The 26,611-nt window shown below is 42.1% G+C and overlaps 1 protein-coding gene across 2 annotated transcripts in view; it reads left to right on the top strand.

Annotated features, from left to right (window-relative positions):
• TNR (tenascin R) overlaps positions 1–26,611 on the top strand; it is a 419,993-nt gene that overhangs the window by 364,902 nt on the left and 28,480 nt on the right. For both annotated transcript variants that reach the window (XM_010367389.2, XM_030936693.1), the window contains 9 exons: positions 3,280–3,369; positions 4,457–4,720; positions 5,316–5,585; positions 7,089–7,208; positions 8,093–8,239; positions 10,825–10,944; positions 14,088–14,231; positions 14,916–15,046; positions 16,337–16,469. In XM_010367389.2, coding sequence (XP_010365691.1) covers positions 3,280–3,369; positions 4,457–4,720; positions 5,316–5,585; positions 7,089–7,208; positions 8,093–8,239; positions 10,825–10,944; positions 14,088–14,231; positions 14,916–15,046; positions 16,337–16,469 — 1,419 coding nt within the window. The remainder of the gene's footprint in view (positions 1–3,279; positions 3,370–4,456; positions 4,721–5,315; positions 5,586–7,088; positions 7,209–8,092; positions 8,240–10,824; positions 10,945–14,087; positions 14,232–14,915; positions 15,047–16,336; positions 16,470–26,611) is intronic.

Genomic DNA, 26,611 nt, shown 5'->3' with positions numbered 1-26,611 from the left:
CAATATAGAGATAGGTACTTGGCCCAGCCAGGGGCAAGGTCCTCACAGCTACCTGGACTCCCTGAATCACTGGTTTCCAACAGAGCCAACAGGCTAAGCCCCAGCAAACCAATAACAACAGGTGTACCCAGGAACAGCCTGTACTTGCCTGGGTTACTTTTTGTAGTTGATGAGACTACTCACAAAAAAAAAAAAAAAAAAAAAGTACTCAAAATCCAGCAATAGTTCTCTGTGCAAAGTAATAAAATATTAGCTATTACCAGTAAGATCCAGGCACTGGACTTTAAACACTTGGACTCATATAATCCTCATGATGACCCTCTGATATAGATGCTGTTATTATTCTCATTCTTCAGAAATTGAGGCTCAAAGATGTTAAGTAATCAAAATTACACAGGTAAAAGGTGGAAGAGACTGAATATAAACATAGATATGTCAGATGTCAAAGGCTGTCAAACTTCAAAGTTTACCTCCACTGGTGTTGCCACTTTAGAGAAAGAAAGAATCAAGGGTTAGGAAAGAAAGTGAGCTGGTTCAAGAAAAGAAAGAGGGCTGATTCGAATGCCTACCCAGACGGCTTCGGGACTACATTCCTGGGAGGGAAACTGGCCTGGTAAGCTCTGCCATGCTTAAGCAACATTTATTGCATGGACTGCACAAAAGCCTACTGAGGAAGGGGATGAAGAACCCCCTGGCTGCCAGGCAGCATTCCTCTTGGCCAAGCCAAGCCATTTGTTAAAGAAATGTTGCTCAAAGTATTTCCAATCAAAATCAGGGATTCCAGAGAAATCACAGCTGCCCTGAGAAGCCAGTGTGATGGAAGAAGTAATAGGACATCCCATTCCTCCTAAAAGCCCTGAACTCTGAGACTAGAAGCCAGCGGGCATCTCTAGCTGGTCACAGACTTACTCCGTGCCACAGTTTCTTTTTATAAAAAGATGATGTACTCTGCTGAATAACAGTCCCCTCAAAATGCATGTCCACCCCAAACCCATGAGTGTGACCTTATTTGGAAATAAGGTCTTTACAGATGCAGTAGAGTTAAGATGAGGTCATACTGGATTAGGGTGGCCCCTAAATTCAATGTGACTGGTGTGGTTATCAGAAGAGGGGAAGACATAGACACACAGGGAGAAGGCCATGTGTCTACAGAGGCAGAGACTGGGGTGACGCAACTACAAGCCAAGGAATGCCAGGGAGTGCTGGCAACCACCAGAACCGAAGTCTCCTTGAGCCTTCAGAGGAAACATGGTCCTGGGGACACTTTTATTTCAGACTTCTAGACTTCAGAACTGTGGGAGGACACATGTCTGTTTTAAGCCACACTGTGTGTGGTAATTTATAACAGTAGTCATAGGAAGCTAATGCAGATGGAGAAAAGACTGCTTATCCCACCTTCCTCCCAAGGTTGTGATGAGACTCTAAAACACAATCCATTCTGAAAAACACAGATGTTATATAAACACAGAATACCATTGCAATCAGCCATGAGCCCACACAAAGTCCCACAAAGAGCCTACTGGAAGGACTCAGACTGATCATTAGAGGTCGGCAGGGTGATCACTTGATTTTGTTGGGTTTTATTGTTTTGTTTTGTTTTTGTTTGTTTGTTTGTTTTTGTTTTTTTGATACAGAATCTCACTCTGTCACCCAGGCTGGAGTGCAGTGGTGTGATCTTGGCTCACTGCAACCTCCGCCTCCTGGGTTCAAGTGATTCTCCTGCCTCAGCCTCCCAAGTAGCTGGGACTACAGATGCACGCCACCACACCCAGCTAATTTTTGTAATTTTAGTAGAGACAGGTTTCAGCATATTGGTCAGGCTGGTCTCAAACTCCTGACCTCAGGTAATCCACCCGCTTCGGTCTCCCAAAGTATTGGGATTATAGGTGTGAGCCACCGTGCCCCGCCTTTGTTGGGTTTTTCTACAATCCCAGTCCTAACAGATAAAGATGAGTTTGATGCCAGTTGTAATAGATGAAATAGCCCTCAAACAATCCCCAGCATCTGTGAATATAACCACCTTACAGGGCAAAAAGGACTTTGCAGTTATGATTAAATTAAAGATCTTGAGAAGGAGAGACTAGCCTGTCCTATGCAGGTGGGTCCAACATGATCACAAGGATTTTCATAAGATGGATTTAGGGAGGTCAGAGTCAGAGTAGATGCAATGATAGGAGCAGAGGTCAGAGAGAGAAAACAGATTTGATCGTTTCAAGCTGCTGGCTTTGAAGATAGATTAAGAGACCATGAACCAAAGAATGCAGGCAGCCTCTAGAAGCTAGAAAAGGCAGGGAAATGGATTTTCTCCTAGAGCCTCCAGAAGGAATGCAGCCCTGCTGAACTACTTTAGACTGCAGACCTCCTGAACTAACTGTAAAAGAATCTACTTTTGTTGTTGTAAGTCACTAAATTGTGGTGATGTGTTACAGCAGCAATAGGAAACTAGTACACCAGTCAAACTGGTTAGTCTGAAAATAAATGTGAAAGAGGGCAAGGAGAGAACCCACAGAATTCCAGATCTTCTAGGAGCCTCTCAGGGATCCTTTGTGGTAAACCTCCCAAAGAATTTCCTCAGAGAAGCTTACACCCTTTAGTGAGACAGTTTTTGCATTTCCTCTGTCTTCCTGGACTCCCCTGGAAGTTATTCTAAAATTAGATCCACAACCTTAGATACCCTGAGGCCTGAATTACTGAACTTGGTGGGAAGCCCACAGCAACAGGACTTCTGCATACCCCTACTTGACAGCCCTGTGCTTAGAAAAAAAAATCCATCCACTGTTGCTCCCTAGAATGGACCCAGGAGTCCCCATATGGCCTCAACTCCTATAAAAGGTATAACTTGGTCCTTGTATATAACATTCAAGAAATGCTTTACAGGCTTATGTCCACACTGTCTCTCTTGATTACATACTCCTGAAATTCACAATTTAAGCAAGAAATCCCCTCACTGGTTCAAGCCAACCTGAGACGCTAAGCATACAAGGAGTCCTTGTATACTTAGGTGAGCACACCTCTGAAGGTCACTGACAAGGCAGCCTCACTGCCTTCCCAGAGAGCCTGGCTGCAAGAAGGAAGCTCCGCATGGGCTGGTTCATCCTATTGACTTGGATTCCTAAATAGTGAAATTGGGATTTCCTAATAGTTGAAATTAGGAGAGGATTCAAGGAGGACTAAACACAAGGTATGAATAAGAGTCTAAGATCGTTTTCTTCCCTGCTTTCAGCCTTCCTAGCCCTGCCTGATACACAGAATAATGTTTGTTTCTCCATCCACTGATAGATCTGGTACCTGGCACTGAGTATGGAGTTGGAATATCTGCCGTCATGAACTCACAACAAAGCGTACCAGCCACCATGAATGCCAGGACTGGTGAGTAGGAGGACTGCTGAGGAAGACCAGGTTAGCCTACAAGCCTAAGGAGTCATGGAGGCTCGTCCCAGCAAAAATTAGTCAGAAAGCAATGTCTTCCAGTGAACAGGGCTTTGGTGACAACTGTCAGCCTAGAAACAACATCTACCCTATGCCTATTCCCTAACCTCTGACATGCAGGATGGAGTCACCCTCTTCCGCACAGACCTATGCTCGGTCCCCCATGGTCTGAAGAGCTGCTCAGGGCTGTACCCTGTGTACTTCCACCTCTGAAGAGCAGAGGTGGAAAATCCTAAATAGGTTGATGCCATTGCAGGCCATATTTTTATCTAGACCACCCCGACAGCAGGCAGAATGGGGCATCTTCACCCTGCATGCACCACAGATGCCCTCACAAAGGTCACTTGGATGAAAGTCTAGACTTGCAACAACCCATTAAATCTGAGGGCAGAAGAAAAGTCCAGTTGAGGCCCTTGCTGCTCTGGATTCAGCAGTTTTGCTTCCAAATCCTGGGTAAAATTCAAAGTCATTTCAGCAGCTATGGTACTAGCAGCCTGGGCTGGGCTAGGGATTTTAGACCGGTCCTTGTCCCAAGGTTCAACCTCTCTAGAGAACCACATGGACAAAGGTCTCCAGTTCCTCAAATCTAGCTGCCTGCCTGGCCGTGGTTAGAACAAGTCAAAATAGCCTCAGGGTTGGAGGGTGGTGCCCTTCTGTTACCAGGATGGCATATCCTTACTTGGTGGTAGCTACGATTTTTGTCCTTATGGCTTATTGAGAAAGGATGGGAGAAAATGAATATGAGGAGCTTGAAAATCAGCAGCCAGCTTTGTCCCAGAGGTGGATGCAATCCAGTGGTATCAGAGCTCATCATGCCTTTCTGCAGATTGTTCATCTGTTTGCCAAGCCCCTGGCCATCATTCAGAGGGAAGGTGCTTAGCAAAATATGAGATAAGTGTCAGCAATGACAAGCTAGTGCTTATAGTCCGCAGGCCTGCTGATAGCTTGCAAACACACAAAGCAGGCCAATAATATACTGCCCTCCTGGGGAACATGTGTAAAATAGGCCATTTATGTCAATCCACAGAACTTGACAGTCCCCGAGACCTCATGGTGACAGCCTCCTCGGAGACCTCCATCTCCCTCATCTGGACTAAGGCCAGTGGACCCATTGATCACTACCGAATTACCTTTACCCCATCGTCTGGGATTGCCTCAGAAGTCACTGTACCCAAGGACAGGACCTCGTACACATTGACAGATCTAGAGCCTGGGGCAGAGTACATCATTTCCATCACTGCTGAGAGGGGTCGGCAGCAGAGCTTGGAGTCCACTGTGGATGCTTTCACAGGTACCAGAGCAGCAGAAATCCCAGCCAGGTTCAGGGATCGGTGGATCTTAGTATGAGAAATTCATCCAGGCAACTCACCCTTCCAATGTTCCATTTCCTTTGGAGAAAAGAGAGGTGGGTAGAAAAGGATAGACGCAAAACTAATAAATGCATCAAGAGGGAAGGGTTGGAAGTAAAGGGGAGAGGTGAGCAACAGTGTTACTTGCCTGAAAACTTGTGTCTGGTTTTTCTATGGCCTTGACATAGTAGTTAATTCTGCCCATCTTTCCCTACTGCAGTAAACCAGTGGGAATACAGAGAATCCACGGGATTGTGTAAAATTCCTTCCAGGATACAGGCTTTCAATCCTGGGTCAGTATTATGATTAACTCACAGAAGTATTTCTCATTTTAACAGAATCCATCTTCCCATATTTGGATTGGAAAAAGTGGAGTGAACAGGACTGGAGAGTGAAGAGGTGGAATCTCTGGGTTAGTGGGTGAAGGTGTAGCCCTTGTTAACAAGGACAGCAGATCACTTTAGCCAGGAAGTTCTTCTGGCCCAACGGCCCATCTTCTCACATGTTTCAGGACCATCCATCTCCTTTGCTTTGCAGGCTTCCGTCCCATCTCTCATCTGCACTTTTCTCATGTGACCTCCTCCAGTGTGAACATCACTTGGAGTGACCCATCTCCCCCAGCAGACAGACTTATTCTGAACTACAGCCCCAGGGATGAGGAAGAAGAGATGACAGAGGTCTCCCTGGATGCCACCAAGAGGCATGCTGTCCTGATGGGCCTGCAACCAGCCACAGAGTATATTGTGAACCTTGTGGCTGTCCATGGCACAGTGACCTCTGAGCCCATTGTGGGCTCCATCACCACAGGTAAGGCTGGAGGACTTGGCAGCAGGTGATGAAAGGGGTTCTCACAGTAACCTTTGACAAATCAATGAAATTTTAAAAGAGAAAGACCCAAGGAGTAGGGGACTGCCTAGAGAAAGTCTATGAGCTGTTCTGAAACAGCTACTTCCTCCAGTGCTGAAGAAGATGCGTTAGATGAGAAACCCCCATTTGGAAGGTGGGACAAAGTCAATGTCTTGAGGAGGTCAAAGTTTGAATGCATTTGTCCAAAACACCTCCCACTACCAGCTTAGAAAAAAAAGCACTGGAGATAGCTAGTCTGCAACAGGAATCCCTCTACAGTGAAGAGACACCTGTTTCTATTCTGGAGAGCCACCTCTTAACTGCCCGGAAAGGTCACTGGTACAAATGATGCTTCCTTAGTCTCGCATGGGACTAGCATGCAATCAGGTAGTGACCTGGCACTCAGAGAATGGGGTTGATTTGGATGTTGCTTAGAAAACACAGGCACTCTGAGATGAATTAGATCAATCCCAGCTCATTATTCCCAAATACAGTTTCAAATATGAGGTGCATGTGGGTGAAGACATGTATGTTTGGGTCGTTTCCTACTTACTAACAAGAACTCACAAACTGGACAAGTGGATTAAACACTCAGCTGATCAACTCTGTGATCCCCTAGCAGAAAAAAAAAAGGAGGGGGGGGGGGCGGGCGCGGTGGCTCAAGCCTGTAATCCTAGCACTTTGGGAGGCCGAGACGGGCGGATCACGAGGTCAGGAGATCGAGACCATCCTGGCTAACATGGTGAAACCCCATCTCTACTAAAAAAAAATACAAAAAAAACCCTAGCCGGGCGAGGTGGCGGGCGCCTGTAGTCCCAGCTACTCGGGAGGCTGAGGCAGGAGAATGGCGTAAACCCAGGAGGCGGAGCTTGCAGTGAGCTGAGATCCGGCCACTGCACTCCAGCCTGGGCGACAGAGCAAGACTCCCTCTCACAAAAAAGATAAAAAAAAAAAAAAAAAGGCCATAGCATAAATGAAATACAATTTAGGAAAATGGATTTGTTCTGGACTTGTGCTCTGAAATCCCTGTACAGTCAATAGGCAGTTTTTCAAAACTGAAACCAAAGGTAACTGCTAAAGAATAAAAGATACAGGCAAAATTTGGTTTAGCTTTAAAAAAAACAATTACCCCAGAGAAAATGCCTATGTTTCTCCCAATTCAAAACAAAACATATGAATTTTAAAAAGTTCCTAGTTGGCCTGCAGATAGGTAACAGGTACAGAGCTTGCCAGCTTGGCTTCATGTTGTTAAAATATTCTCCATGGACATAGCTTTAGTCATACCTACAAGGTTTCAATTGAAACACCAGCCTGACCATGGTTTTAAGGATACCCTATTACGCAGAAAGATCCTGTCTGCCTTTGGGACAACACTGGCTTTTGGTCAATATAAAACCAGGGATGAGAATTTCTTTTTCACACTGTGCTTTCTGTCTTTTTCCCTCAACCACTGGGTCCTTGTAGGAATTGATCCCCCAAAGGACATCACAATTAGCAATGTGACCAAGGACTCAGTGATGGTCTCCTGGAGCCCTCCTGTTGCATCTTTTGATTACTACCGAGTATCATATCGACCCACCCAAGGTAACAAAGTGATTTGACTTCTCAAAGATGCTAGGATTTGGATGAAGAATATGGGAGAATTAGCATATCCCGCAGAACATCCACTCCTGCCTGAGTTTTTCCTCTTCTCTGTGGCGCGCTCCATCAGAATGAGAGTGGGCTGGTGAGCAGCCAAGAAACCCTGCACTCACCAATGCCTCTTGAGAAAGGCTTGATTACATTCACCCAGAAAGCAGGCCCTTCCCTAGCAGAGGTAACTGGTCACCATTATCTAGGCAGTGTCATGAGAAACAAAGAGGCCCAAAAGAATCTGCCAAGAACTAGGGTCACATGAACTTTCCTACAAGAATGAAGTTCAAGACTAGGATCCAGAGGGATGGCTAAAGATCCAACAAAGCCAGATGGAGCCTCAGTGATGTGGTCCCATTTTAGCCGCTCCAGCCAAGTTACAAGTCAGAGGAAATTGGCCCAGACCTCACCTGCACCCTGCCAGTTCTTGCTGGTACATGTGGCATTGTTAAGGAAGTGGAGGGCACACTCACTTCCAGTGAGGACACAGGACAGCTTTCTAGACTAAACTGTCTCTGGACTGCAGAGACTGCTCCTTGCATCGGTGCCCTCCATACTGCCTTAATGTCATTGTCTTAGAGAAGACCAGCTTGTTAGAAAACCACTTAATAGGTAGCTAATTTTACTTTGCTCCAAGGAGTCCATAAAATGAAGGAATGAGACCAGTGTGCAAAGCCTGTTCACACTCCAACATTCCCAGTCCATGAACCATGTAGCATCCTTCCCCACTGAGTACTGAGTCTCACACCCATCTGCTTTATTGACATAGACTGTACCATGGGTTGCTTGGATGAGAGGGCTGCTGAATTTTAACTGTAGATTCTTCTCTTCTCCAGTGGGACGATTAGACAGCTCAGTGGTGCCCAACACTGTGACAGAATTCACCATCACCAGACTGTACCCAGCTACCGAATACGAAATCAGCCTCAACAGTGTGCGGGGCAGGGAGGAAAGCGAGCGCATCTGTACTCTCGTGCACACAGGTAGGCATGTCTCCCTGCTGTGTCGAGTCAGGACCCTGGCTGAGGATCTGGGCTCATACAAAGGTTCTGGAGGCTGAGGCTCCATTTCGGGGTGCTCCTCTAACTCACTGTGTCTTGCAGGGCAGTTTGCAATTTCTCTTCCCCTAATATTCCTCTCTAATACTAAAAGTTTAGGGAGTCACTCTCTATAAGTCTTGCTGGTTTAGGTTAGGAATTTTCATGGAACTTCCAACATAAACAGTGCCCTTTCACACATGTGATGGAAGTGAATTCTAGAACAGATATCTGAATCATTCATCTGATTTTGTAAAAGACTCAGATAAGAAAATTTCACCTCAGAGAAGAAAAGGGTTGTTATTCCAGTAATGGAATTGGGGTCATGAAATTCATCATCAGATATAGCCAGAAACCACCAAGAAGCTGCCTTTGCTCTTGCTTTGTGCTCCAGGAAGAAAGAAGGCACCAAAGTGGCCATAACTCCCTCAACCAGGACCAAAGCAGTGGAGGTGATGTGGCTCCATGGGCATCCTGGGCTTCCTGCAGGGGTACCATGTAGCTCATGTCTCTGACAGGCCCCCTAGTCATATCCAGATGTCCTCTGCATCCTCCATCAGCTCCTGCATAATGACCAGAGGAAGGGAGGTGCAAGGGAGAGACTGGCTTGCAATATGGGAAAGTGGGGAAGGGTAGTCCAAATCCCGTGGCCTCCCTCTTGAAAACAAGCCCATACAACGGGTCTGAGGAGGACTCTTGGTAGCACCACTGCTCCTCCGTCTCTGGTCCCTCAGCAAGTACACCATGCAGAATGTGCAAAGATCTGCTGCAGAACTCACTAGCAGGCACAGCCAAAGTTTTCTATTCCCAAACCCTAGACCAAACCTCCTAGTTAAGCCATCATTCCCACAGCACATGGGAAAATATCAAGCTTGCCTCATTAGGAGAACACCTGGATTTTCTACGGTTGCTTAATTTCCCTGGAGAATGGTATTTCCCAAATGAGGGAAATATACTTTGGAATTTCTCCTATCCCCAAGATAAAAGAGAGCAGCAACTTCAGTCAAAAACTCATTTCTTTAGCAGGGCATGGATGCATGAACCTGTAGTCTCAGCTACCAGGGAGGCTGAGGCAGGAGGATCGCTTGAATCCAGGAGTCCAAGGCTACAGTGAGCCATGATCATGCCACTGCACACCAGCCTTAGTGACAGAGCAAGATCTTGTTTCTCAAAAGAAAAAAAAAATTCCTTGGGTTATGAGCAACCTGTATCTCTAAAGCAGATATTTGGTATATTTGGTACACCAACCCCAATGGTGTGCCCATCCAAACTGCCCTCCTTCCAGTCTAGGCAGAGCTATTTTGGCAACTTCCAATAACTAGATTTCCCCAGAATGTCTTACTTTGCTGTTGTTTGTTTGTTGTGGTTTTACGTTGAGGTCTACGATCTTACAACTTTTGGAAGTGAGTACTCCTTCAGGGTGTCATGTTTGTCTCATGGTATCATGCATGTCTCAGATAGATCAAGCCAAGTGTAGTCTAAGGGCTGCATTTGAAGAACTCTTTGAACATGCAGATTAGGGATACAATTCAAATTTTAACATTATGAAAATATTTCCAGGTTGTTTCTTTGTGATAAAGGACATAGGCAAGTGAAAAAATACTTTCAATTAGAGAATAGGGTAAGATCCACAGCAGATCTTGGTTCTCAGAAGTGAATTGTATGACGCTTAGGTTGAGCTGATGCCTAAACTATTGTAATAACATCCACTTGTGATAAATTCTAACCTGATGGAAGAGAAGCACAGTAATAAAGCAAAGGCTTAGAGCATGGGCACATTAGACTAGGAAGATGATCTTATGACAAGCACACTCTGTTCCTCTAACAGGCCCTTTTGACCTCCTTACTAAGCCTGGAAGAATCCTTTTGACTCTTAATGCAACAGAAAGAATATCCAGGACTCAGTCCTGAGTGAGACCTGTGAGCAGTGAAGCAATCATCCAATAATCAGATATGACTTTTGAGGCAACCTGACTGAGCTCATGCAGTCATTCCATGGATGGATCTTCTGTGTTCTCTGTCCTGGGGATACTCCTGCCCCTATGGAGTTGCCACCACACTTCCTGAAGCTCATCAACAGAGATCTTTCCACGAGGCACACCTTTACATTTATAAAAGTGCAAATAGCCTGGGAAGTATGATTATCTCGTTAACTAAAAAATTGTAACAATTTCTGTGGGTTCTTAGTTGCTCCATCTACATTTAAATGTTGAAAATTCATTCCAGCCATACCTTGAAATCCTCTGTAGTACCTGGCACAGTATTCTGCACATAAGAACTTAATGAATTAATTAAAAGGAAGAGCTGGGGGCAATTAGGGGAGAACTGGTTACTTGAGAGAACGGGGGCAGGGAGAAAAGGAAGAGGCTGATGGAACCAGAAGAGGAGAAAGGGAAGAAGTTTCTGCTCACTTCTTTGTTTTGTAGAGTGCAGCAGCAGTCGTGTACCATGAGTGGAACTTCTGAGATCATTCCCTGCATTTCTATCCTGCAGCTCCTCTTACTTATAACTGATAATCTATTCTGTTTCAGCCATGGACAACCCTGTGGATCTGATTGCTACCAACATCACTCCAACAGAAGCCCTGCTGCAGTGGAAGGCGCCAGTGGGTGAGGTGGAGAACTACGTCATTGTTCTTACACACTTTGCAGGTGGGTGTCTGCAGGCCTGCAGATCAGGCAGGTGGGAATGGTGGGAATTGGAGCTACAGACCAGTATGATGTGAATAAACAAAACATTTTTTCAATCCGAAGGACACATTAGAAATGTTCCTACTTCAGGTATACAATGAAGCCCTCAAGATATGCCCAAACTCTAGGCTGGGCGTTGTGGCTCATACTTGTAATCCCAACACTTTGGGAGGCCAAGGCAGACGGATCACTTGAGGTAAGGAGTTCAAGACCGGCCTGGCCAACATGGTGAAACCCCATCTCTTCTGAAAATATGAAAATTAGCTGGGAGTGGTGGCGCACACCTGTAGTCCCAGCTACTTGGGAGGCTGAGGCAAGAGAATCACTTGAAGCCAGGAAGTGGAGGTTACAGTGAGCCAAGATCGTGCTATTGCACTCCAGCCTGGAGTCATAGCGAGACTCCATCTCAAAAAAAAAAAAAAAAAAAGATATTCCCAAACTCTGCAAACTGTATCAAATCTAGGAACTGAGAAAGCTGAATCTGAAAGGTACAAGAAAGGCATGTAACCAAGGGCAAGTACAAAATCAGAGCAATAACTCTAGGAGGACAAAACTCAGAACAGAGCTAAGACTTGGCCCCAAAATGCTACAAACAAGAAAGCAGGCTTTTCTAAATATTTGCAGAGCAAGAAAAACCCTGAAGATACAGGACCAAGTTTGGAACAGATAGTACAGGATAACAGGTGACAAAAGATTCAGGACAGCTAAACTCTTCTGTTGTTTTTATCTTCTCTATTCACATCCAGCCCAACAGGTTTAACTAACACAAAATCTTGAATTTCACTGTCTTCTGCATCATGCTTGTTCACCTTACACCAATTGAAGCTGAACAGAATGGAGAAGCCCAAAGCAAAATAGTACTGAGTCCTTCAAGTCTCTAGGCTTAGGGAAGTTCTTTCCCTGCCTACATCAAACATGTGATCATGGAATTGTTTGGGGTTATATTCAGGAATCCAGAGAACAAAGACACCAGAAGACAGAAGGCAGGCAGATGTCTTGGTTTTCAAAAACGGCAGAGAAAGCCAATTCTGTAAGCTGCAAAGAAGTAAACTTATTGTCAAATCTTAGGAAGGTAAAAACTAAAACAGACAATTAAACAACTTGGAAAAGGAATTAGTGATTACCATATATCAGCACAGGTTCACTGAGAATAAGTTTTATCAAAACTACTTTATGTCTTTGTTTTCATTGACAAATCTGGTAGTACATTTGTATTTCATCAAGGCATTAGAAAACCCCACTTATCACTCACTCCTTAGTTAACATGGAAAAATACATGAAAGGTCATATTTGGAGTTAGCTGGGACTGTCGTTGAATGAATGACCCTCCATGAAGAAGGGATATCATTACTATGGATATGTCCTAACCCCTCTGTGAGCATGCACAATCCATGTCAATTCCTGTCACCCCTCCTTGCATAACATGATCCCGCATTTTCAAATGATCACCATGCTTTCTCAAGCCTCCATGCATTTGCACATGCTATTTCTTTCACCAGGAAACTCCCCCACTTGTCCGCCTAGAAAACCCATCCCTCAAGTCTTGGTTTCAACCCTATCTCTTCTGTCAGAGTTTCCCTGAAGGCAGTCAGACATATCTGCTCACAGACACAAAACACACAACTCCAACATAGCAATGAACTTCCATTCATTCCACAAATACTCTTGATGCCCTCCCATGCGCCATACACTCTACAAGGCTATAAGGATTCAGAAACAAAAATTGAGTTCTCATCTTTGTGGAACTCACTTCTAATGATGTTGCAGAGAAGTAAATAGTTACAACTTGATGTGAGCAGTGTATGCTATAGACATGCACAGAACACCATGGGCCATGTCCAATGGGCTACTATGATTGGTGTCAAGCTGTGGAGGGAAAGGAAGAAGAAAAGTCTCAGATAAAGTGAAAGAAGAAAAGGTGAAGAAAGGGAATTTCAAGAAATAAGAGCAGACTGTGGGCATTTGCAGAGATGTGAGAGTGTGAGAAGTCTGAAGAACTGCCATAATTTGGTATGGCTGGAGCATTGATCAATGGCATGATGTGCAAAGGGGGACATTAAAAAGATGATATCCTTATATATGCTCTTCCAAAGCTTAAGCATTAGTTTGAATTTTAACTTGTTTGTATGCCTTTAGATCACAAGAAACTTGAAATCTCAAAGCCCTACCTAGTCTGAAAATGTGCCTAGCAAACTGTTAAACACTAAATAATTTCCAAGTATTCTAATTGCGCAACAGAGGAGTTGGCCCTGAACTAATGAACAGTTTTATCAACAGCTTGAATGAATTCAGAGAAGACATGCTTACCAAATTTGTGTATAAAACAAAATTGTGATCAATAGAATCCAAGTTCAAAAATATTTTAATAAACTGAAACAGTGGCCCAAAACTCAATCAACAAGGCAAAATGCAATAGAAATAAATGCAAAGCTCTGCCCATGGGTATAAAAAATCAACTAACAAAATTGGATTGGGAAGTAGGGGGAGTGGTTACAAAGAAAGTCTTTTATTAGCAATAATCTTGGCATGTGACAACAATATCACAAGGCATTCCCAAAACCTAACTAATAATTTAAGTGGCACAAGTGCAGACTGATCCTGTTTATTTCACTCGTCAGTACCTCTCAATTATTGTTCTCAGTTCTCTGAGTTTTGGACTTTAGCAGGAACACTGATAAACTGTTACTTGTTCAGAGAAAAGTAGACAGAACTGTGAAGATTTTTAAATTGTCACATAAATGTTATGGGAAGTGGGGGCTGAATTTTCTGTCCAGTGGAGAGAAAACTTGATTAGGAAGGATGGTGGAGAGGAAGGGGTCATTAGACAAAAGACTAGATTTATCCTTTATAACTCCAGAGACCCGAATAGAAGTTATAGAGAAGACAATTTGACCTGCACATAAAGAACACTTTTTTTCAATTACAATATAAGAGATGAGAGGGGAATCCTTGCATGGAGTAAGATACTAAGCTAGATAACCTATGAAAGATTTTTTTCCAAAATTCTCTAGTAGTAAATCCATGTGAAATGCCTTTGGATTTGGTAGGTCTTTCCTAAACTGAGTAGCCTTATTCAACCCTTATTCATATTCATCTGAGTTCAGTTGCTGGAGAGACCATCCTGGTTGACGGAGTCAGTGAGGAATTTCGGCTTGTTGACCTGCTTCCTAGCACCCACTATACTGCCACCATGTATGCCACCAATGGGCCTCTCACCAGTGGCACCATCAGCACCAACTTCTCTACTCGTGAGTACATGTTCATCTACATACCCGAATCCCTGGGGACTTTTGTGGAAATGACCAGTTTTCTTGTGGTGGACTAGATTATCACCTGTAGGCTTTGGACAGGGCAGCTATGAGCTGTTCTTATTTGGGCTGACTACAGCCCAAATTCAGTGAAACTGAGCTGCAATTTTTGGCCAGCAGACACATGTCTTTTTCTGCTCTCGCCCTGGGTGACAGCAGAAGAACCAGGTCAAGAGAGGTCTGTACTTGGAATGCATCTGCCCCAGAAAAGTCTGATGGATATTAAAAGACTAGATATCTAGGAAAGAGCTGCTGAGTAGAGTGATGAATAGGAGAAAGTAGACAAGGTAACATGTGGAAACACAAGTTCACGAGTGAACCAGCAGACGTGAGAATGTATCAGGGTCAGGATCTCAGGCATAGAGGGTCAGTGTGGAAGATGTCACACCCAAGCCTAGAGGCCCTGTGAGGGAAGGGGAAGTAGCTGCAAGAATGATCGTGGCACTGAATGATTATCATCTGACCCAGGAGCACCCTTTATGCTCCTGTCCAAGCCAGAGCGGGGGTTAGCATCTGAGCAATCCCAAGACCAAAGAGGTGGGCAAACAGATACCCATGCCTGAAATCAAGCAGGGGGAGGAGCTGGAGAGGCAGGCATGCCCTGGCACTTTCTCCTCTTTGTAGTCCTAGACCCTCCAGCAAACCTGACAGCCAGTGAAGTCACCAGACAAAGTGCCCTGATCTCCTGGCAGCCTCCCAGGGCAGAGATTGAAAATTATGTCTTGACCTACAAATCCACCGATGGAAGCCGCAAGGTGAGATTTTGCTGGAAAGGGAAAAGACCATTTCTCCCAAGTGAGGTCATGTGGAAACTGACTAGTGGAGTGACCATGGGACGTTGGAGGGAGGGGGAAGGAAGGAACCCACAGGGAACTCATCAGCTTCCCATCAAGGATACCCAGCCTGCTGTTGATGAGACAGCCCTAGTCTGCAAGCCAGAAGATTTGGATGATAGTCTTAGCTCTACTATTACTCTCTCCGTAAGTTGAGGCAAAGGACTAAACCTCTTCAAGGCTTGCTTTCTTCTCTAGCTAATGAGGGTCTCTACCCCTGCAACTTCACTGGGTTGTGCTGGTGCTTCCAATACAATGACACAAAGCACATTGGAAACTCCCAAGTACACGATATTGGAATAATTTTTCAACAACAGGATGGAGCAAACATGAGCTGGATACCAAATTCAATGGCTTTTATGCCTCTTGATAAACATTAGAAAAGTGGTATCTGTGTAGCCTACAGTAAAGACAAAACAAATTTTTGTTTTATTTCATCAGTTGAAACAGTTCATCCAGAACACTGATTTTCAAGTTTTTGTTAGTGAAGCAACCTCTTTTTAAAGGGAAATCATATGCAGAAACCAAAAACACAGAATACATTTTGACAGAGTTAGTCTCCTTGATAGAAGTAAGGAGGACTTAACCGGGCGCGGTGGCTCAAGCCTGTAATCCCAGCACTTTGGGAGGCCGAGACGGGTGGATCACGAGGTCAGGAGATCGAGACCATCCTGGCTAACACGGTGAAACCCCGTCTCTACTAAAAAAATACAAAAAACTAGCCGGGCGAGGTGGCGGGTGCCTGTAGTCCCAGCTACTCGGGAGGCTGAGGCAGGAGAATGGCGTAAACCCGGGAGGCGGAGCTTGCAGTGAGCTGAGATCCAGCCACTGCACTCCAGCCTGGGAGACAGAGCAAGACTCCGTCTCAAAAAAAAAAAAAAAGAAATAAGGAGGACTTGGATCCCGCTTCCTCAGCTCTTTCTCTGCTCTCAAGCAAGTCCAGTGCAATCTGAAAACTTCTAGATTCAATAATGCAGGTATCTAAATTTATCCCAGTATGCATTCCTGAGATAGGAGCTGGCCTAAATCTCATATGGGAGCTCTCCTCTCTGCTTATTGGTGCAGTAATCCTTATTGTGGGATGGAGAGGATGATAATGGCCTTTGGAGTACTAACCTAACTGCCCATAGGATTTGAACTTCCCTTCCCTACTTTCCCCAATTGCAAGCCAGTTGCTCCCTTCCACCACCCTTCCTTTGGCTCATCATACAGGAGCTGATTGTGGATGCAGAAGACACGTGGATTCGACTGGAGGGCCTGTTAGAGAACACAGACTACACGGTGCTCCTGCAGGCAGCACAGGATACTGCGTGGAGCAGCATCACCTCCACCGCCTTCACCACAGGTGAGGGAGCATGGCCACTTTGATGCCTTCTTCTCCACTTCCTGATGTTTGGCTCCTCAGCAGTCTCTGCTGAGACTTGCCCTGGGAGCAGTTTATCAAAAAAGCTCAATTACCTCTTCCTTCTTTCCCCCTTTCCAATCCCCTACCCTACCAGTAAACCTCTCACTAACAAAGTAACCACAGGAAGCAGCAGCACAACACCCTGGTCCACCCAGACCAATTAAATGCACCAAGTAAAGACATCAGGTTCTGGCTGGACGCGGTGACTCACACCTGTAATCCCAGCACTTCGAGCCTAGGCAGCCGAATTACCTGAGGTCAGGAGTTTGAGACCAGCCTGGCCAACATGATAAAACCCCGTCTCTACTGAAAATACAAAAATTAGTTGGGCATGGTGGTGTGCGCCTGTAATCCCAGCTATTTTGGAGGCTGAGGCAAGAGAATCACTTGAACCCAGGAGGCAGAGGTTGCAGTGAGCCACGATCATGCCACTGTACTCCAGCCTGGGTGAAAAAGTGAGACTCCATCTCAAAAATAAATAAATAAATAAAAATAAAAAACATCAGGTTCCTCCTAGTTCAGGTTTTCTGCAAGTGTTTTTCCAGCAAAGTTTATCTTTCTCTTCCTCCTTCCTCTGCTACCTGTAATCAGAGACTCACTTAGTAAAAGCAGCAGTAGTAAACCCTCAACATTAAACCTGCAGCTCTTCTCCATACACAAAGCACTTTTACATTCCTATGGTCTCACTCAGTTCTTGTATAACAAGTGGTCAGGAAGGCCTATGATCCCCATTCTACAGATGATGAAACCAAGGTTCATGGAAGCCAAAGACTTACATGGCTAATAAGTAGCTGAGTCAGAACTTGAACCCAGGTCTTCTACTTCTAAATGCAGCTGTTCCGGCTGCATTCCCTCCTTAAGTCAGCAGAAGATACTTGAAAAACGCCGCTAAAGGATTAAAAAAAAAGTCCTAATATCTATAACAGGAAATAACCTAATACCTGACTTTTGAGAGTTACTTGCCAAGTACTGTTTAACTGCATTACATGTATTATCTAATGTAATCCTCACAACAGCCTACGTGGTGTGTATTACCATCTCTATTTTTTACAAATGAAGAAATTGGGCCCCAGAGAGGTGAAGTAACTCACCCAAGATCCCATAGCTCTTAAGTAGGGGAGCTGGAATTTGACCCCAGATGTTTCAGTTCTGGGGTCTATGCTATTAATGTTTCTCTCTACCACCTCCCACTGTGCCTCTCTACAGTCCATAATGTGAGGCTGCCAAGCCCTGACTTTGAATTCTCTTCCTACCCCACATTATGGGGTTATGGCTGTGCATACATGTGAGGCAAACCTGAGCATGTCCCATATACTCAGCCACATTCTGCCTGCCATGTCAGAGCACCAGAATGACTGGATTCCTGTCCATGCCCCAGAGCCTCTTCCTCCATCCCCAGAAAGGTGAAAGTCCCCCAGCTCCACCAGGTGTCTCCCCCACTGCACTTGTTCTAAATGACAAAGCAAGACACTGATCAGACATAACAAAATGTCCTCAGTAGTTCTATAGAGTGCTGAGATTGTGAACAAGTCCTTTACTTCCTTCTTTTTTTTACACCTTTCAATATATCACAAAGTATCTTCAATGAGCATATTAATCAGAAAAACAAATGTTTTAATTAAAAATAATAATAAACCTTGGGCACACAAACAAGACATGAATTGAAGATGTATCTTTACCAAGTGGAATTTAGAAGACACTTGATCTCTTTTATGGAGCTGGAGTCAATTATGCTCCCCCTCCATGCTCTTTCAAAGATGTCTGATCTCAGAACTAAGGTGTTACCCTCTTCTTGTTAAGCCCTTCCCTGCACATTCTCAGGTTAATTAAAGAGGCCTCCATGGTCCTCTTTTCCACGCTACCACTTAAAGACCCACGGGTTGGAGCTTTCCATTGAATTAAGAATTTCTTTTCTATAAAAAGGACACAGATGACAGACACTTAAACCGAGCTCCCAATTTGCATATTTATTAGGTCTAAATTAATCATTTTATCCCCAAAATGCATGGGTTTCAATGTTTGCTCAGTGTAGTATGGGCTTTTAATTCCCACCCTGGTGATGCCACAGCTAGCAGTTGTGAGCAGTATGACAATGTGCCTGAAGTCTCTGTGGCATTTTACAACTGTGCCTCGCTCCAGACCCACCTGGGCTGTAAAAGTAAAGCAGCTTCTGTGCCCCTCACTGCCCTCTCTTAGATGCAGCTGCACCAAGGGATGTGCAATTTTTTGGATCTGGGTTCCCAAATCCAGCTGGGGCCTCAGTAGGATCAAATAAGCAGAAGATTAACAACACACATGGAAATCGGGAGAGGAGGCAGAATAATGACTTCGTCTGGTGGACAGTTCAGGGGACCAGCAGGATGTATTTAGGTTCTTTATTTGTTTTTACAAGACTCCAGTTGACACCAGGCTCTTGGGGCATGACCAATACCAACTCAGAAAGGGGAAAACAAAAAAGCCCAATTTCCTATGCAGTGAGTGTAGCTACTGACTGAGCAGCTCCATGTAGTTTATATTATTACTTCTGTGTTACATGGCAAAGATACGTCTGTGTTTGGAAGCTTTTGCAGTTTTACTGGAAAGCTCAAATTTAAATGTAAGTCGCTGATGCATACCAAACTCTGCTGGCTTTGTCTTGGAGATTTATCGGAACCCACTGAAATGACTGGTTTCAGAATGAAAGATTCTTGGGCAGAAATAATGCATGTGAAAGTACCTTGCACAAAGCCTGGCACATTCCAGACATAATAGATGGTGGTTAAATTGAATAGTCAAATCTCAGCTGCAGAGCAGAGAAGAGGGGTCTCTGATAAAACAAAGCCTAAGTCGATTTGTAATACCCCTTGTAGGGATAGCGCAGGCAAAGAGGTATAGCCTTCAAGAGTACGATGCCCAAATTCCCTCTAACTTCAGGCTCTGCCAGCCACCTCAATGCAAATTTCCCTAAATAAATTCCAGTAGGCTACATAGTCATTTGCATGTTAATATTAATAAGCTCTCATTGCCTGTGCCACCTCTCTATCCCAAAGTTTTCTACTTCTGCCCAAGGGCAAATTTTATTAAGGAGGAAGAGAATACAAGGGTATCAGCTTCCAAACTTGGTGGGGTGGGAATGGGGACATTGCCAATAAGGAAAAGCAAAATTGAAGAGCAGTGTATCTTCACTTACATGCAGGACTGGAGTGCTGCCAGTTAGGACCCCACAGGCATGAACTATTGCTGAGCAAGAAGTCTGAGAAACACTAGAAGCCTCCCAGGTGATCGCAAGCCAGGACTAATGGATTTAGAGGCTAATTTCTTTTTATCAATTAGCATCCTTTTCAACTTCATTGACAGTACCTGAGTTTGCCACTTAGCAGTATCCTACTCTTAGGATGGGTTGATATCAGCTCATCATTCTGAGTGTTATCTATGCCTTCTCTGATGAAACAACAGAGCTTAAAGTTTGGCCCCAAAGTTGCCTCTATCCACTGATAAACCTTCATCTTGTCCTGAGTGGACCGTAAGAGGTTCATTGTAAGCAAGATGCCTACCTGATGGCCTGGAAAAGAGTTAAGATGTAAAAAAATAATAATAAAACCAAAAAAGAGAAGAAAAGAGAAGAACTGGCACTCACAAACCCTCAAAAACCTCCTTTGATCAAGATGTCTTCCCTTGTTGTGTTTCTGCCACATAACGTAAGTCCATTTCATTCTTTCCATCATGTTAACAGCTTCCCGTCCTCTTGTCTCTGGTGTTTGCACAAGACTCTGGAAGGAATTAAATACAAGTAGTATGGAAGAGAAGAAAACATGGATACATTATTTATAATTTACTGTCGCCTGAAATTTCATCCAAGGTCTACTTGTCTTTTAGAGATATGAATATAAATGAGGAAACAAATATTCCCCACAGAGCAGCCAGGACTTGGTGAAATGATTGTCTGAGAGGCAGTTTCGTTGTCTCTTTTAATACTATAAAAAGCAAACAAAGTTCTCGTTAAAGCTTGCCCTAAGAGACAGTGAGCACTATAAAATAGGTTGTCTTGACCTTGAGGTTAAGTGAAGAGGTACCCAGAGATGGGTAATAAGAAGTTTTCTTCTATTACCTTTGCTCCAATTCTTGTCCTCCCACATCCAGGCTGAGCTGTTCTGGGGGCTTTTTAAGAAAACTTTGGAGTCTAACACAAGATTCAGCTTTTGAGGTTGTGAAAATTAATGAAGATTGGCAAACACACGCTCTGGAACAATAGATGGCAGATCATGGAAACTCACATACTTATCAGATAGACATTCTAGTTAGAAAGGAAAGCCTCATGATCACTATCCACAGCTGTCTATCCTCAGATATGCCACAAATCCTTTTCACCAAAGTGAAGAGGTGATGGGGCTTCTCTCTGCTCCACTGTTTAGAAACAGCTTGAGTTCTTGCTTTATTAAGACAAACAAACCCCTAAAAGGAGAAGTCTACCTTCTTTCTTTGGGACCCGGCTGTGGAGAAGGAAGTAGGGCACTAATTATCCCATTTGAACAAACCATTGCCATGCATGTCCAAAATTAATAGAAGGATAGGTGTCAGATCAGAGGTTTCAATTAATCACACTGCACAGTTTATCACATAGCACCCATGTCAATCTCCAACAAGGTCCCAGTTTGTAATTACTCATTTATTTCCTTTTACCCTCTTCTCTTCTTCCACCTTCCATAGGCAAGCATTCTGATACATTAAGTTTGTATCCTTTTGTTGTAAGTATTTTTGAAAAATGTGTTATTGTAAAATTACTTTGAGTATAAATATTTTAAATATGTGTAAACGGCATTGGGTTACATAATTCATTCCCTATTCTCATAGTTTTTGCTCAGCACTGTTTTTCAGACCCATGCGTGTTGTCATACATCTAGATAGTCTTTTGCTTCCAACTGTTGCAAAATAACTGCATGGTGGGCACCCATCTTATTTTATCTCTCCATTCTCCTGAAAATGGACATCAGATTGTCTCCAACCTTCCACCACCACAAATGGTGCTGCAGTAAATACTTTGTACATGTCCACTTATGAATCACTAAGGCAATGCCTTCTGGAATATATGCCCAGAAGAGGAATTGCTGGGTCATAGGGGATGTTTACATAGTTTAAATACGTACTGCTCTCCCACATGGCTGTACTAGTCTACACCCCCTCCAACAGTGCACAAAAGCTCCTATTTCCTAATGACATGTATCATTCCAAATGCCTTGACATGGCCCAGCTTTGTCATTTTTGATAATCTCATAGAGATAATTGATATCTCATTTTTTAGTTGAATGTCTTTAATAATTAGTTTGAGTTTAAACATCTCTTCATATGTTTATTAGTCTTTTGAGTGTTATTTTCCTCTAAATTGCCTGCTCATATAGTTTGTCAATTTTCTTTCAGGTTCCTGTACTAAATATTAGCTATTATTATTTGAGCTTTTGAAACCTTTCTTAAGAAGTCTTTCTCTGCATGTCAGCCAAAAGGTTTTCTTCAATATGTTCTGCTATTAACTTTCTAGATTTATTTCTTTATATTTAGTCTATTTTATACTGGTATTAGTTGAGGATACAGTTTCCTTTTTCTTTCTATAGTGAACCAGTTCTCCTAACATCATTTATTGAATAATCCATCTGTTCTGTATTGGTTTGCGGTGCTTCACTGTATATTAAGTTCCCATATGTACATGGATCTCTCTTTGACATCTGAACTCCCTATTCTACTCTCAGGTCTATTTTTCCATTCTTTTGCAAATACCACATTGTGTTTTTATAACTATAGCTTAATATATTAATATATGGTAAAACAAGTTTCCTTAGTTTTCTTTTTCGAGGTTGACTCACCTAATTGGTGACCTTTATTTTTCCAAAGGCATCATAGTTTAACAAGTTTAGTTTATCAAGTTTATCAAGTCTCCCCCTCAAAATTTTTAACTTGAATTTAGATTGAAATTACAATGAATTTATAAATTAATTTGGGGAGAACTGATATCTTTGTAATATTACAGTCATCCCTTCTCAAGGCCTATAATGCATTTTCATTTGTTCAAATCATCCTTATTTTTAATAGAGTTGTAAGTTTTTCCTTTATATTCATAACAAACATTCTATATGTTCTTGGTTAATTTCTGAATGTTTTATTTTTTATTGCTGATAATTTTTGTCTAATTTAAAAATATATATTTTCTAATTGGTTATTACCAATGTAGAAAAATACCATTACTTTTTTATATCAATCCAGTATCTAGCAATCCAGTATCTAGCAATCCTGCTGAACTCTCTTATTGATTCTAAGAGTCTATTGTTTCTGTTAATATTTTTAGGTAAATGTTTTATGTCATCTACAAATAATGGCAATTTTATTTCTGTACTTCTAATTCTTATACCTCTTATTTTTCTTTTCTTATCACATTACCTAGGACCTCCTGAACTACATTAAATAGTGACAGCAATATTAGGTACTTTGACTTTAGTTGCATTCTCAAAAGGAATGTAACTAAAGCATTATCATATTGCATAATCTTTGCTAAATCTTCCTTTTTAAACTTCCTTTTGATAAAAATTAAAATTAAATTAAAAATAAAAAGCCTATTTAGGCCAGGCGTAGTGACTCACACCTATAATCCCAGCACTTTGGAAGCAGACAGATCACTTGAGGTCAGGTGGTCGAGAATAGCCTGGGCAACATAACGAAGCCTGTCTCTACTAAAGATACATAAGTTAGCTGGGCATGGTGGTGCACACCTGTAATTCCAGCTACTCAGGAGGCTGAGACAAGAGAATCGCTTGACCCTGGGAGGTGGAGGCTGCTGTGAGCCAAGATGGCATCACTGCACTCCAGCCTGAGCAACAGAGCAAGACCCTGTCTCAAATAAAACAAAATAAAATAAAATAAAATAAAACAACAACAAAAAATAAAACAAACAAACAAAAAACCTATTTAATTTTTTCTAAAATAAAGAAAATATATAACTGGTTAACCTTAAGTAAACACAAATAGTGTTTGTTTAGATTTGAGTTTTAAAACATTTATCAAGGTATAGAATTTTCTTCTAAGTTAAGAGTTTTTGTAATAAGCTTTGTTGTTAAACTTTATCAAATGGTTTTTATAATACCTGTTTAATTTGTTATATGACTTTTATCAGTTAGTATACTAATGAAGTGAGTTATATTAATAGATTCTTTCTTGATAAATTAATTACAATCCTTAGAGAAATCTCACCTGAATATGATTTGTTAATGCACGGTTATATATGGTTAGCTACTATCCGTTTAGACTTTTCACATCTACAGTCATAAATGAAACTGGCCTATATATTTTTTTTCTTGTGTATACCTCTTTATTGGGTTTTGAAATCCATGTTCACTAATCTCACTTTAAAAAGAAACAAAACAAAAGTTAGACAGCTTCATCTTTCACTCTTTTTTCTTTTTTCTTTTTTTTTTTTTTTTTCTTTTGTGGAATAACTTGTTCAGGACAGAACTCATCACTAAAACCACCTGGGCACGTTGTTGTTGTTTTCTTTGTGTCTTTCTGTTTCTTTGTTTTTGGAATGGGAAACATTTGACTACCACGTCTAAGTTTTTAAAATTAATTATCCATCCATGCTCTTTCTTTCTTCTTTTACCAGTTTTGACCCTTTATAAATTTTTGGAAATGTATTCATTTCATCTGAGTTCCAGAATTTAGTAGCATAAAATTCTTCATAAGACTTTTCATTGTTTTTTTTTTTTATCTCTACCGCATCTGTAGCTATTTTTCCTTTTTCATTTTTTTCATATTCTGTCTTCTCAATCAGTCTTCCCAGTGATATATTTCTTTTATTAATGTTTTCAAAGAACAAGACTTTAGATTTCAGATGCATAGTTATGTTTGTTTATCCCTCCTCCTTTCTTAAATGTGTCAATATGGTATCTTCATGTAACAATCCAAGTACTTGAGCACCCTCTCAAATCCCTCTGGACTCTTTCCTCCCTACCTGCTTCACCTCCCCACAAACAAGCCCTGTCTAGGTTTTGGCTCTGGATTCTAATGGATAGGCTTTCTCTTTTCTTTCTGTTAATTATAGCCTTTTATTTAAGACAATATAAATAAAGTTTTTCCAAGTAGTTAATCATTCTTACTTTTCACATCTCTAGAACTTATCACTCTTATTTCTGTTCTCTAAATTTTCAATAATGGATTTTGTAAGGCAAACCTTCTCCAATTTCATATGCCCGAGGAACTTTTGTATTTTTTTCATACATTTAAATTGTAATTTGATCAGATATAAAATACTACCTAAAAATATTTGCTCCCATCATATTTAAAAATTTTTTCCATTGTTTTCTCAAATGCAGTGTTGCCATTGAGAAGTCGAATGTTAACCGCTTCTTGTTCTTCTGTAGGTGGTCTACTTTTTCTTTGTAGAAGCTTTAAAAACAGTGTTTCTTTCTTTTTGCAACTCTTACACTTCATTATATGTCTTGAAGTTCATTTATCTTTTTATCTCCAGTTTCACAGTCTATACACTCTTTAAATCTGATCTATTTCATCTTTAATTCTAAGACATTTATCTTCATTATTTATTTAAGCACTTTCTCCTTTTTTACTTTTCTTTTTAGGAGTTCTATTAGCTAGATGTTGAAATACATAGTCTATCCTCCAAATGCCTTAGCTTTTTTTTTTTTTTTTTTAATTATACTTTAAGTTCTAGGGTATATGTGCATAACGTGCAGGTTTGTTACATATGTATACTTGTGCCATGTTGGTGTGCTGCACCCATCAACTCGTCAGCACCCATCAATTCGTCATTTATATCAGGTATAACTCCCAATGCAATCCCTCCCCCTCCCCCTCCCCCCTCCCCATGATAGGCCCCGATGTGTGATGTTCCCCTTCCTGAGTCCAAGTGATGTCATTGTTCAGTTCCCACCTATGAGTGAGAACATGCGGTCTTTGGTTTTCTGTTCTTGTGATAGTTTGCTAAGAATGATGGTTTCCAGCTGCATCCATGTCCCTACAAAGGATGCAAACTCATCCTTTTTTATGGCTGCATAATATTCCATGGTGTATATGTGCCACATTTTCTTAATCCAGTCTGTCATAGATGGACATTTGGGTTGATTCCAAGTCTTTGCTATTGTGAATAGTGCCGCAATAAACATGTGTGTGCATGTGTCTTTATAGCAGCATGATTTATAATCCTTTGGGTATATACCCAGTAGTGGGATGGCTGGGTCATATGGTACATCTAGTTCTAGATCCTTGAGGAATCGCCATACTGTTTTCCATAATGGTTGAACTAGTTTACAATCCCACCAACAGTGTAAAAGTGTTCCTATTTCTCCACATCCTCTCCAGCACCTGTTGTTTCCTGACTTTTTAATGATTGCCATTCTAACTGGTGTGAGATGGTATCTCATTGTGGTTTTGATTTGCATCTCTCTGATGGCCAGTGATGATGAGCATTTTTTCATGTGTCTGTTGGCTGTATGAATGTCTTCTTTTGAGAAATGTCTGTTCATATCCTTTGCCCACTTTTTGACGGGGTTGTTTCTTTTTTTCTTGTAAATTTGTTTGAGTTCTTTGTAGATTCTGGATATTAGCCCTTTGTCAGATGAGTAGATTGCAAAAATTTTCTCCCATTCTGTAGGTTGCCTGTTCACTCTGATGGTAGTTTCTTTTGCTGTGCAGAAGCTCTTTAGTTTAATTAGATCCCATTTGTCAATTTTTGCTTTTGCTGCCGTTGCTTTTGGTGTTTTAGACATGAAGTCCTTGCCCATGCCTATGTTCTGAATGGTACTACCTAGGTTTTCTTCTAGGGTTTTTATGGTAGTAGGTCTAACATTTAAGTCTCTAATCCATCTTGAATTAATTTTCATATAAGGAGTAAAGAAAGCATCCAGTTTCAGCTTTCTACTTATGGCTAGCCAATTTTCCCAGCACCATTTATTAAATAGGGAGTCCTTTCCCCATTTCTTGTTTCTCTCAGGTTTGTCAAAGATCAGATGGCTGTAGATGTGTGGTATTATTTCTGAGGACTCTGATCTGTTCCATTGGTCTATATCTCTGTTTTGGTACCAGTACCATGCTGTTTTGGTTACTGTGGC

This window comes from Rhinopithecus roxellana, chromosome 8 (assembly GCF_007565055.1).
Source record: "Rhinopithecus roxellana isolate Shanxi Qingling chromosome 8, ASM756505v1, whole genome shotgun sequence".
In the NCBI taxonomy this organism is placed as follows: domain Eukaryota; kingdom Metazoa; phylum Chordata; class Mammalia; order Primates; family Cercopithecidae; genus Rhinopithecus; species Rhinopithecus roxellana.
Note: the sequence above shows the minus strand (reverse complement) of the source record. Positions and strands in the feature narration are given on the sequence as shown.